Source organism: Marmota marmota, unplaced genomic scaffold, assembly GCF_001458135.2.
Source record: "Marmota marmota marmota unplaced genomic scaffold, marMar, whole genome shotgun sequence".
NCBI lineage: Eukaryota > Metazoa > Chordata > Mammalia > Rodentia > Sciuridae > Marmota > Marmota marmota.
Window position 1 is genome coordinate 6,183,283 of NW_025999942.1, and position 14,310 is coordinate 6,197,592.

General features: G+C 36.9%; 1 protein-coding gene across 16 annotated transcripts in view; it reads left to right on the forward strand.

The window, feature by feature from the left end:
* Positions 1 to 14,310, forward strand: part of Klf12 (Kruppel like factor 12) — a 430,087-nt gene that overhangs the window by 387,190 nt on the left and 28,587 nt on the right. For all 16 annotated transcript variants that reach the window (XM_015498734.2, XM_048801306.1, XM_048801307.1 and 13 more), the window contains one exon: positions 13,798 to 13,955. In XM_015498734.2, the coding sequence (XP_015354220.1) occupies positions 13,798 to 13,955 (158 nt within the window). The remainder of the gene's footprint in view (positions 1 to 13,797; positions 13,956 to 14,310) is intronic.

Sequence of the window (14,310 nt, forward strand, 5' to 3'; positions counted from 1 at the left end):
ACACTTGGTTTGCTGTTGAACAAATGACTGTACTGCTATGTCAGCCACTCTGCTTAGAAAAGTACAGGGAGATGATTAAGGCTAGACTGTCCTTGAGGTCAGGGAGACAGACATGAAAGAGATACGTAACAACAGTACTTTGGTCCACATACCATTTCCTGGAACAAAGTGAAGCAAAGACTCCTCACTTCTAAGAAAAGCCTTCTCAAGAAAGACAGCAATGGCTTAGTACGCCACCTATCAGAAAATCTACTGAATGCCTAATATATGAAGTTAGTAGTAAAAAGATTTAAAATCTACCCACAATGAATTGACAAATCTACAAGGGAAAAAGAACTGTCCCAAAAAAAAAAAAGGTGTGTAAAAAGATAGTAAAGATAGTACATTTGTCAAGAAAGCTTTATTTAAGCTGGCATGGTGGCATACACCTATAATCCCACCTATGTGGGAGGCTAAGGCTGGAGGATCACAAGTTTGAGACCAGCCTCAGAAACTTAGCAAGGCCCTAAGCAACTTACGGGAGACCCATGTCTCAAAATTTGAAAAAACTAAAAATAAAATATTAAAATCTCTCTCTCTCTCAAATCTCTTGGAAAAAAAAAAAAAAAAAAAAAAAAGCCTCTGGGGGGAAGAGTGTGGAAATAGAGATTTCAGTTGCCATTGTATGAAGCCAGATAAGAGATGGATATGGCTGTGAAGACAGAAAAGTATTTAAATCTGGGTTGCATTTTCAAAGTGGAACAAATAGACATTTCTGACAGAATGCAAGTGTTAGAAGAGATTAGTAATCACAAAGGACTCTCATTGTTCTGAACTTCCAGAAGAGTATTGTTGGTCCTTTCCTGAGATAGGTAAAACTAGGAAAGGAGTTGGTTTGAGAAAAAATAGCATGAGTACAGCTTTGGACATTTTAAATTAGAGTTGTCTGACATACAACTCTGAAGCTCCAAAAGATCTGTGAGTCTGGAGTTGAGGGGAGAGGGGTCTTGAATGGCTTAAAGAACATGGTATGTGAAACACAGGGCACCAAACGTGGGAATGAACAAGATCACCCAGTGAAAGAAATGAAACACAAAGAGAAGTGGCCAGAGGACTAAGCTTAGAGACCCTCCAATATCCAGAGGACAGGAGATATGAGATGCTTTTCTTTAAAATTTAGCAGTACCCATTGAGCACCTCCGCTGCCAGCTGTGGTTCTAGGTATTTTGGAAAACTAGTACTACAGAGGCAGCACCCACCTCTTCACATCTGTGTTCTTTGTATTTATTTATTTGTTTGTTTTTTATATTTTTAGAAATTTTTTAAGTGTGTTCTAATTAGTTATACATGAGGGCAGAATGCATTTTGTTTCATTGTACACAAATGGAGCACAATTTTCGTTTCTCTAGCTGTACCACATCTGTGTTCTTGATTGAGTTATTGAACTTGACTGAACCACTTCCCTCATTTGGTAAAACAAAGTTAATAATCGAGGTTAGCATAAAGTGAAACAATAGTAACTTTAGTCATTTCCCAAATATCCATGTATTCAAACAAGCTCTTCTATTTTGCTAATCCTAATCCTTTGTGTGACCCTGCAAGGCCACAGAAAAGGAAACCAAAGCATAGGAAACTGATAAAATTTTCTAAGATACAACTAAAAATGCACCAGCAAGATTCTTTTAGTCTGGTAGTTCTGAACTCGTATTGTCCATTCTTTCCAATTTTTCTAATACATAAAGCACTCAGAAAGCTGCCTAAGGCCATAGCAAATGCATAGGAGCTTCTTTCTTGCATCCCTTGTCCTCTACCCCCCTGACTTTTGAGATCCTGAAAAACAAACTTCTATAATTAAAACCAATCAGAAAAGCCATCACAGAGGTCATCAAGTATGTAAACTACCAACTATAAACTTAGTAATATCTCTAAAAGAATTTAATGAATGCTAATTGACTAAATAAACAAAAACTATGCATTTTTAGCCTAATTTTCTTTACAACGTACCTGGCCTTTACAGTGACACAATGGACAGCATTTAATGGAAACCCATTACCATTAAATTTAATTTATTTTATGAGCTTTCTTTTGTAAAATGCATTCAAGTTGTCCCTGACAATACTTCTTTATTACCTAGTTTCTACCACCCTTATTTTAAGTTATTACTTGTCTAGCAGATGAAAAGAAAGTGTCATCGATTGTTTCCATATGGATTGATCTCAATCGGTGGGTTCCCCTACCAAGCTGGTTTTCTTATGGACTCCAGGTTGTTTCTTGACTTTACTGTTATCCTGGTCACCCAGGCCAACCTGCTGGGGTCACCTTTCATTCCTCTCTTGTGCTTATCCCCCCATTATCCAATCAATCACTGAGAACTGACAGCGCTGCTTATGAAATGTCTGGGAATTAGTCCCCTCTGATTCAGATTTAATGACACTACTTTGGTTCAGGTAGAATCCACTTACTTAGATGATGGCAATAAATGGCAGTAAATAGCTCTGATTGATAAAGGCCTTGCCTTTAATCACTTCCTCACTAATAAATCCTATTTTTACCAGCCAGAATTTCCCCACTTAGACCTAAAGAAAGGAAAGAAGGAAGAGAGAAAGGAGGGAGGGAGAAAGGGAGAAGTAGAGACAAAAGTAAAACAAAATTATGACTTTTCCATGGGCTACAAAATTAAGTGCTCATTAAGGGGCATGCTAATTTGATTCTACTGGACCCTAGTCATCTTGTCTATCCTGTTTTTTCCTTCCCACCCACCTATTAGGAACCCTGTGATTGGGCAGTTTGGTACTAAGAAGAGTAATTGTGGCCTGCCTTCCTTCCTTCCTTTCTCTTTTTCTTTTTCTCTTTCTCCATTCCTCCCTCCCTCCCTTCCTCCATTCCTTCCTATCCTCTATAACCTTAGTTTTCTCTTTTGCTTTTACTTTACCACCGACACGTCCACTTACCAACACTCCTCAAGACTCACTTGTTGGTGTCCTCCATTAAGCTTGCCCTGATCTTCCCAACAGAATTAGATACTCCCTCCCCTGACTCCCATAGCACTTTATTATACTTCTCTTTATCACATATCATTTTTTATGACTTATGTAATTATGATTTGCATACATAATAAGTTCGGAATTTTTTATTATCTTAACAGCTGGCACCCAATTCCTCCAGAATAAAACTCTTGGTGTGGAAAATGTGCCTTTGGAAACACTTGGAGGTAGACTGGGAGCGGGGCCCATCCACACACCTTGGATAGAACCTTTCCCCCAGGCATTGGGCAGGGGGAAAGCTGCTCTCTGCTTGTGCCAAGGAAAGGAGTTGATTGTTTTTTTTTTTTTTCTTGCATAATGTTGATGTGGGGATGGGGAAGAAACTAGAGAAGAGATGAAAGAGAGCAGATTCCAGCAAGATGCAGAGAGTCTGAGGCTGGAGGGGGGCCAGTGAGCTGCAGGGAGATAACAGAAGCATTTTACAAACGGAGGGGATACAAACTCTGCTCTGGGGTGGTCTGATCATCTTTCACCCCTGTGGCAAAAAGAACTACTGAACACTCAGAGGGGGTCTTGTGGTTGTTTTTGATGTGCAAATTGAAGAAGGTGCTGATTTTAGCATCCAAATTGCCTTGAGAACAGGAAGCCCCCAGAAATCTTTGTACAGTATAACTTCAGTCCACATGTCGCAGAACTGGTAACAGTTTGAGTCCTTTTTCACTTATTGGAAGTACATAGACAACTGAATCCTTCACCTGAATTCTTCACCTTTACATGGCCACCTCGCTTTCCTATGAACTCACAGGAAATCATGCTTTTATTTTATTGAGTCAGTAGTGCTGAGATGGAAACTCCTCCACACGTGACTACTAATTTATTTCACTGATTTTTCTTACCAGGGAAAAGCCAAGTAAAAAATTATCAGTAGGACTTATAACATTTAATCATCAATAAATACAGTGCAGATTTACTATTGTCATCTTAATATATAAAAGATTTTCCATCTTTCCATAGGAATAAGTTGATATAGGAAGGAAGGTATAAACTAGAGCTGTTGAGACTGATTTCCCAGGCACTAACCATCCCAAGCTTATCTTTTCTCATCTATTTCTTGGCTATAAGACTGCCAGTAATAACTACCTACCCTGCCCATCTTTATGTTTTTGTGACAATATTCTAAGTTTATGTTTATATAAGCCATTATTATACCACCTAAGAATTTTACAGTGTATACTGAGTATACCATAAACAGTACAGTACACAAATGACAATTCACCTATAATATCTAGCAGTACTCTGATCCCAAGAACTGTGGGCTGTGTTTTGCCAATTATAGAGAAAAATGATATTAGGAAAGTAAATAATGTGGACATTGCCAAACACTTAAACATGATCCATTTTAGGTGAATAGTGGATGGGTCAGGTCTGTGCATTGGTGGACAGCATGGCCCCAAGACTGTAGTGAAATGAGAAGTTCTAGATGAGATTAGGGCCAAGAGCCTAGGAATGTCAGAAATAGCAACTTTGTGGACGCAGCCTAAAAGCAAAACTGAGGTTGAGAAGAAAGGGTAAATATCAGCAAATGGTTACCACCAACACAGTAATAGTTCTTGGTGTAAACAGGGTACCATGGAGTTCAAGGTCAAAAAGGAGACCAGAACCCTTCCCAGCTTATTCTGTGAGGTCAACCTTACCACCCCCCCCCGCCCCCCACCCCCACCCCCGCTACCCAAGCCAGAGAAAGACATCACAAGAAAACTACACACTGGTATCTCTTCTGAACATAAACTGAAAAGCCCTCAACCAAATACAAGCAAACTGAATCCAGCAACATAGAAGTGATTACAGAGCATGACGAGGGATTTTTAACCAGGAATGAGGATAGTTTAATATGAAAATCAATTGGTATAATAACTACATTAATAGAATAAATGATAAAAACCACATGATTATTTCAATAGATGTAAAAAAGGCGTTTTATAAAAGCTAACTTCTTTCATGATGAAAACGCTTGTCACACTAGAAATAGAAGGAAATGCCCTCAACCTGATAAAAGACTCTTATCTAATGAATGATAAATGGAATACTTTTCATAATGATGAAAAATGGATTACTTTGCTTTTATATCAAGAACAAGACAAGGATGTCCAGGGCAATTACTAAATAAATGCAGATTGGAAACAAAGAAGTAAAACTATTCCTATTAGCAGTTAACATGATCTTTTATGTAAAAAGTCCTCAAGAGTTCCCCATAAAACTATTAGAACTAATAAACAATTTAAGCCAGTTAGTAGAATATAAGAGCAGTATACAGAAATCATTTGTATTTCTATAAACTACCAGTGGACAATCTGAAAATGAAATTAAGAACACAATTCTATTTATAATAGCATGAAAAAAATATCTAGGAGTATATTTAACAACAGAAGCTTAAGACTTGAACAATTAAAACCACAAAACATTGTGAATTTTTTTAAAAAATTTCAATGGAAGGACATCCTATGTTCGTGAATTGAACCTCTAAAAGAATAAAATTGGATTCCTTCCTTTCTTATATGCAAACATCAATTCAAGAGAGATATAGAGCTAAGTGTGAAGGTTAAATTCATAAAACTCTTAACAGAAAACATAGGAGTAAATCTTTGAAATTAGATTAGTTAAAGCCGGCTTGGATACAATATGAAATACAGATGCCACAGAAAGAAATAATAAATTGGACATAATCAAAATTTAAAACACCTTTGCTTTAAGGATATGATCAATAAAGTGATTTGCACACAGAAAATATGTGCAAATCACGTATCTGATGAGGGACTTGGGTCCTGTATATATAACATTGTTATTGGGTTGGGTTTTTAGTTTTTTTTGTTTGTTTGGTGGTTTGGTTGATTTCTTGTTTGGGGTACTGGGGAATGAACCCATGGGGTGCTCAACCACTGAGCCAAATCTCCAGCTCTTTTTTTTTTTTTTTAAATTTTGAGACATGATCTTACTAAGTTTTCCAAGCTATCCTTGAACTTGACTCCTCCTGCCTCAGCTTCTCACATGGTTGGGATTACAGGTGCAGGCCACCATGTCTGACTGCATATTATTGTATTTGTATTAAATGTCCAGGGCAGACAAATACATAGAAATGGAAAGCAGATCGGTAGCTGCCAAGGACTAGGGGAGAGCCTGGGTTACTGCTAAAGAGCATAGGGTTTTCCTTTGAGGTGATGAAACTGCTTTAAAACTAGATAAGGCTGATGGTTGCACAGTAGTGCGAATGTGCTGAACCCTACTGAATTGCACACTTTATAACAGTGACTTTTATGGCACATGAGTTATAACTCCATAAAGTTACTGTTAACCAAAAAAGGAAGAAGGAACACGGTGTTAAGAGCAGAGAATATATTGGACATTGGGTCAGCTTTACATGACTCTGAGTTAATCTTCATGAGAGCTCCATTCAGTAGTCACTGTCAAGCCATCAAGTCCAAAGTTTTCAGTTCTATGAATATTTTAAGGAAATTGATACACATGCATTAATATAGGTTAGAAACCATAATCTATAGAGCTTATATATATTATTATATTAACATATTGTCATACAGTTGTATATTATATATTCATGTTTGATATGCTCTATTTAAGTTTTTATAGGTATTCTGCATCTGGTTAATAGGACAGAATAGGTTTAATACACAGTTGAAATATGGGTATCTAAAATTCAAAGAGATTAACTATATTAGGTACCATAGCTAATATATTATAATAAGCTATGAGCTGGGTTTATATGTCCAGACTAAATGTCCTCAGGATTCTTGTTTTCTTTTCTCCTTGAAGATAATAATATGAGCTTATCAGTCTCAGAACTTTAATTAAAAGTCTACAAATTAAAACTCAGATTCAAGTTTCACATGGTTATCTCTACTTTTTATGGGTTTTTTTTTCCCTGTGGTTTAAAGAACAACATGTCCTATGTTTTATTTTTGTTTCTCATTAATAGTTCACATAGCTGAGGAAGGATTTCAGGATACATACATTTAAAAATAGGTGAATAACATTAAAATCATGTAGTGTTTGGGTTCCAGTTTGAAAGAGTTGAAAACAAACACACTGAGTCTTAGTGGATTGTGTCTGAGTTTCCTAGCAACCAAAGCAAAAACCAAAGTGGAGCAAGGCTTGTGGTTCTATCTGATGAAAATAGTGTTGCCAGGCAAGTTTTCCTTCATGCTAAGTGAGAATCACCACACAAATCCTTCTACAGCCTCATTGGAAAGAGGGATAGTCTTAGTTCTAGGGATCAAGAAGCCTGGAGCCTGACTTCCCAACTCTGCTACTATTAGCTGTGTAGCCTTGAACCGTAATTAATATATTTTTAATATTTGTTTTAGTTGTAGATGGACACAATATCTTTATTTTATTTATTTATCTTAATGTGGTGTTGAGGATCGAAACCAATTCCTCACACATGCAAGATAAGCACTGTACCACTGAGCCACAACTCCAGCCCTTAATATAGTTTTCTGAGCCTCAGTTTCCTTCTCTTTTTCAAATATGAAGTTGGGTTATGCCAATACATCTCCTTACTATTCCAACATTAATTTGGTGGCATATTTAAAGATTAAGTGATGTTTTCCAGAAGAGAAATAAAAAAGCAAGTAAAGTATTCTTCTTTTCTCAATTGGGAATGTTTTTGTTTTTCTCTAAAATTCAAATACATGGCCACTTTATGGTGGGAGAAATACCTACTGGTGGCCCCAGACAGTTATTCTGATCACAAAAAAAAATCTCATGTGGTGTCCTACCAGTGAGTTCTTCTTGGTCTTGTTATTTATATGTCCCCACATGAGCAATAAAAACTTTCAATAATTTATGTAAGCTTAAGTACCAGATAGTTAGCGGATATAATTTCAGTGCTCTTCAATAAAACAAATCTCTAGTGGAACATAGATCTGGTTAATGAGCTGCATAAAATAGATGGAAGCTTGTTTTGATGGTCATGTCAAAAGTTTACTTTATGGTTGCATTACAGTATCTCATTGGAACTGTGTATTTGGAACATCTATATGTGTTTTAATATTTAAAATACGGAGTCTCATTATACACAGTCTGTGCCTGGGGTACATCCATAAGACGACCTTATTAGTGAATCTACCTGATAGGAAGATCCTTCTGATAGGGAAAAATGAACCCCTTCCTGTCCACTTCCGCCATGAAGCAGAGTTATATGGCGGCTCCGGTGGATGTCCAATGCTCAGTTCCTCAGTGGATGGACAGTGCTCCCTGGTTTCTTTTTTACCCTCCTTTCCTTTCACCCTTTCAAGCATCTGTTGGTAATAAGTATGTCTAAGATCCTAGCTTTACGTTTGAATAGGTTAAAGTCTATCTTTGGTAAAACAAGGAAAATTTATCTTTCTAATTTGGCATGATTTTCAAGAATCTCAAAATTAGGTGTGCTGAAGAGCCACACGGGTAAGAATAGATATATTCAAGGCAGTAGAGGGTGGTGGGGCTCATGCCACGTGGGGCACACAAGGCCTATCTGAAAGGCATTCAGATGAAAATAATCACCTGTAATCCTGTTCTGACCTAGAAAGGTGGTTTTTGTTTTGTTTTGGTTTTGGTATTAAGTTCTCATGATCTACCAAGCTACAACTCCTGGCATAAAACCTAATTTAACCAGTGCTTTCTGAACAGATTCTGTGGGAAACTTCCTTTAAATATTTAAGCAAATTATGTGTCTTTCATTGGTGGGTATGACCAACATACCTAAGAAATTTACCCTCATTTCATAGCTCGTGTTTCATCCTACGTTATGAATTCATTTGGTGGAGTAATTGGTAATAAAATCAATTATAGTTAGTGTTATTAATGATTAATTTTTTTCTACTGTGATTGTCTTTAAACCTCTTTAATACAGCTTGTGATCTTACTTGCTAAGTTATGATGCATCAAAAAAAAGAAGAACAAGAATATATGCCTATAATAATTTTGAGTTTTTGTCATGATTTAGAAGGTGATGTGGAAAAATATTTAATGATACTTAATGGCAGCTTTTTTTAATATATAAAATAATGAATTCATCCCCAGCCTTCTTCCCTCCAAAACAGCCTCATTTGTAAACCCATTATAGTTTAACCAGTAGGAGATTTTGTTTATTACAATAAAACAATAATTAGAAATACATTTTGGGCATACTCTGTTCATATGTAAAAAGTACCAAACTATAGTTTGAATATAGGCTGATTTTGAGCTTTTAAACATATATTAGAAAATGTATTGCTCTTGATTCATACATTTCATGAAAATATTTTTATTGAGTACAAATAGAAACAAGAAGTGGTATAATGTCTTAACTAAAGCTTCTAGAAAGAGTGATAACTACAAATCTCAGAATTGTAGTCTGTTCAATAGAAGTTTTCTATAGGGAACTACAGACAGGAATGAAAGAATATTATGTGGGTGAATATTTCCAGCTTTGGGATGCAACTGCCAGGAAATTGGCAGTGGGCATATCTAAATAGCACCTTTCCCTAATTAATATCAGAGAAAAATACATGGACATGGATTGATGGGGCAGATTCTGTTCTATAAAGGATGCTTATGAAGACTCTGGCATCTAAGAGCCACCTGCTGGTTAAGGGAAATCCTGCAAGCTAATGCAGATACTTTGCTTGTCCATGCAAATAGAATCCTTTTTCTGAGATTGATGTAATTCCTGGATAACTGTAAGTTTTATCCTGTCTTGTTTAACTATGGCCCTGATAGTTCATTCCCAAGGTAGTATTTGATTTACTTATAAGGCAGTTGTTTTACTTACATGTATTCTATGGCAGAAGCTAATTCAGAATTTCTACAGGTGATAAAGAGTTTTTAAATCAACTTTGAAAACAGGAGAAAATATACATTTTTAAAAACAATATTCCCACTTTCTTTAAGACACTTTTGTTGTGCAGCATTCTTTTTGGTAGAATTGTGGGTGAACTGCAATGGCGGGAAGGAACTAATTCCATGCTATGCCGGTGCCAGCCTCAACCTTTAGAAAAACACTTTCCTGAGAGTAAATATATGCTTTACAATAACTGTAAGAAAGTATTTTTCATAGGTAGAATAATAGTAAATATCCTGAGCGCCTAATAGTGTTTATAAAACAGTTTACCCTAATTTTCTCAAATTAAAAATGTCTTTCTTATTAAAAAGCAGGCTACCTTTTTTTTTTTTTAGTTGTAAATGGACACAATACCTTTATTTTACTTACTTATTTTTATGTGGTGCTGTGGATCAAGCCTAGTGCCTCACACATGCCAGGCAAGCACTCTACCACTGAGCCACGACTCCAGCCCTGAGCAGGCTACTTTAAAGAATGCTTTGTATGTGCTGTTGTCTTATTTAATTGGGTTAGAGGAGAAATTTAAGTGATACCAATTATTTTCTTGGTTTCCCATATTCTGTCCTATGCTGGTTTATCAGGTCTATATCTGAATCAGTATAATGTTAAAATTGAGCTCGGGCATCAACCACTTGGTCCAAATCTTGCCATAGCCACCAACTTTCCCTTCCCTTCCCTTTGCCTCTGTGTCTTCATCTGTAAGATCACACTGCTGATGCTCTCAGCCTAGAGGGTGGCTTTGAAGTTGAAAGTTCCTAGAACAGAACTTGTTAACATACTAACATTCTGCAAATGCCCACCATCACCATTGTCCTTGGCTGTGCTACCTGGAGTTCTGCAGAGATCATGTTTGACTTTGATAAAGCAACTTCAATTCCTGTGTTTTCTTCTCTTATTTTTAAATCTTCAATGTGTGTGTGTCCTCTTCCTTGCCTTAAAAGGATGCCCTATCCTTTTTATTATTATTATTATTTTAACTCCTATAAGATCTCCAATTTCAGTGAAGGGCATCTCAGCACATTAAGGTCACCCGTGACAAATGGTCTCTTATTACCTGCTGATTACAGTTAACCCTCATTTCCTCCATCGCAGCCATGCGTCGCCTTCTATTTAAATAAAGCTGTTTCTGGATGTGACTTTTCGAGCCTCTCTGGGTTTAATTCTAATTTAACGTGCCATTCCAAGCGGGACTGTTGTGCAGCTGAAGTCCTGATTCACTCATTTGTTCTCTCTAGATCTAATTATTGCAGTGTGGAGCCCATGAGGCCACCCCCAGCACTCCTTTGCTGCTCTAAATGGGCTAGTCTTTGGGGGAGTGGACCTCTAGTTAATGTTCTTCTGAACTGTATAGATATTTTTGGCACAAAGTTTGGGAACACAGGGACAACTATTTTACCTCAACCATTTTGATCATACCAAGATTGGCACTGAAGATTAGTGGAAGGATCTTACACTGGCATATGCAATAGTTACTTGCACACTTCCACTCTGTAGAACAAGTTCAGTTTTTGAAGCGCAGAAGACATGTTGCAGAAGACACTCAGGTGCCTTCTAAAGAGAGATCACAGTGCTCAGAAAACATAGGAAGCACAGAGTAGAAACAACCCATAGTGCCCACTATCTAATCAGACTTATTTTTCGTCAAAGGATAGTAGTATTGATTCATTAAGCAGATAAGTATTAATTATTCATTCTATGTAGCAAGCATTTCTTGAATGCCCACGTTCATTGGCTCTAGAGATACAAAATTACTTGGTAGCAGTATCTTGACTGTCATGACACTGGACTTGGCTCAGCCAAACCCCTGTGGTCCCTGTTAACTGTGGAATTCTACTGTGGACCTCAGGACAATAGCAGTCTTCCTGGTTGGGATTGCCCACTCATCTTCTTGGGTTTTTCAAGGTCTTTGACTTCACCTTTGGTTCCCTTTTTCCTCATTCCCACTTACCTTATCATTTTTCCACAAAGAGATCAAGTAAGTAGTTCTGAAAGGTAAAGTAGAGACAAATGTCTCTCCAGAACTGTTTGAGGCCCAGGTAGAAGAACATCATTTGTATTTGAAGTTCCAAATACAAAACTTTGGTGGCCTCAGTTTTTATTTGCAGAAGGGAAAATCTACATAGAAAATATAAAAGGCACATGTATAGGAGACATTTAAAAAAAAAAAAAAAAAGGTACCAGAGCAGTGTAACAGGATAATGTTAGAAACAGTCTACGTGGCCATCAGTCAGAAAATTGGATATTTTAACTCTGGGATGAGTTTTTAATTGGACTGCTACCTTATGTCACAAAGTCAGTAGTTAGCAAATTAGGACCCAAATACAACCCATTGTTTTTGTACATAAAGTTTTATTGGAACCGTGTTTCTTTGTTTACAGTGTCTATAGCTGCTTTCATTATACAGTTTCAAAGATGATTAGTTACAGTGTAAGACCTTTTGGTTCTTAAAGTTGAAATAAAGTATTTATTTACTATTTAGCTCTTTATAAAAGAAAAAGTTTTGCAACTTTTGACCTAAGTTGAAATATCATCTATTGAAAAAAACAATTACTTTATGTACCATTAATAAAGAAAAATTATACCCGTTAAACCTTAACAAGCTATCAGTTCCAAGGAACATTCTAATTTCAGAACTTTAAGTTAAAATATTTTTTGAAAAGGAGATTCAATAAGTTGTAGTCGATAGCACTTCTGATAAATGAACTACAGCCTTTGTACCTACCTGTATAAATCTCAGATGTTTAATATTGATTGAAAAACAGGGCAAGAACAGAGAAAAGTAGCAGAATGATGTGAACAGCATGACATTTATGTGACTCTTACAAAACCACAGCAATATTATGAATTTCTATGAATGCAGATGTAGATAGGTAACATCATTTAAAAGAATTGGAAAGATGTAAAGAAAACTGATGATAGAGCTTTTCCCTGGGAGAAGAAGAAAGAATCAGGGATGGTGAAAGACAAGGGAGAGAACTCTTCATTTGTGATTTTTTTAATACTAATTTTTCAAAGCATCAAAACATGGGAAAGCTGAAAGAAAATATGTCAGAATATTAATCGTGGTAAATTGTTATGGTAGAATTATGGGTGATTGCTTTTTTATCATATTTCACTGTAATTTAAAGGCACTTCACGGGTAACTGAAAAAGATGAGTCATATTCTTTATTTCTCTCTCCATCAAAAGAGATTAAGGTTTTAAAAAGGTACATGTTAATCAATTATCTGACATTACAAACTAATCCTGTTTTTCTAGTGGGGCATTAAGATTAAACAACACGCAAGTCAGGGCCAAACTTCATAGTTAAAACTTTTTGTTCGTAATAGTAGTACAGCTAATCTTTAAATACATACAGTGCACTTTATTCCTCACCATGCAAAAGCACCAACTAGAAAAGTTAAATGGCAGTGCACTTTACTGCTCAGAAATAGCTTGTCATGAGTCACGTTATTGATGTACTGATGTCATTTCTTTCAGCCTGACCTCACTTGTTTTGAAAGGTGCATTGTGATTTTACATGGTATTATATGTGGTCACATGCAGCTCAGACCTGCTGTTACTTATTAAATGCATTCATCTTGTCAATTGTCTATAGCAGGGCTTCCTAAAATATTCCTTAGAAAGGGTATTCAGAAGTTCAGAGCTGTGAGTGTTAATCTACCACCACCAGATGGTTCCTTCTGATAAGAGGAGATTACTCTCCTCCCAATGCTTCACTAGGTTTTAGTTTGTTGTTGGTATTGTTTTAAGTGTGTCTTTCTCTTCCTGGGAGTGTTCTGCCAGAAATCAGCTCCAGTGCTTGCCTTTGGGGATTAGAAAACAAGACACAAGACACATCCAAGACGGTGGTGGCAGGGAGCCTGTGAGGCTGTGGAGTCTGAGACCAGTTCTCAGGCCACCAGACCCAAGACGGAGTGCAGTGCTTCTCACCATGTAACACCCCTTTTTCTTTTTCCAGTTCAATTTCACCATTTAGTATTGAGAGCACAAGACGCCAGAGACGGTCCGAATCCCCAGACTCCAGGAAACGACGTATCCACAGATGTGATTTTGAGGGATGCAACAAAGTGTACACAAAAAGTTCTCACCTGAAGGCTCACCGGAGGACACATACAGGTACAGCGCCCAGGGCTTCCCTTGTGAGGACCAATTGCTCCACGACAGGGCACAGTGTGCTGCCATGGCATTTTGTACTTGCCCCTTATATGTAACACCTTGAATTTACTTCATTTCTTCTGGCCAGAATGCAATAATTAAAAAAAAAAAAAAAAAAGTGTCAGGCTCAGTACATTTTAGAAACCAATGAGAGATTTCTTCCATTTCTCAAGGGCTTTTAAAATGGTGTGAACATAGTAATCTAGCCATCTTTCTTATAAGCAACACCACCACTTAATCAGCATGTAGTTTATCAGGTTTAACAATGTCCCTGTGGCACATCAAACAACAAGCTGAGCAAAATTATTGTCTTTTC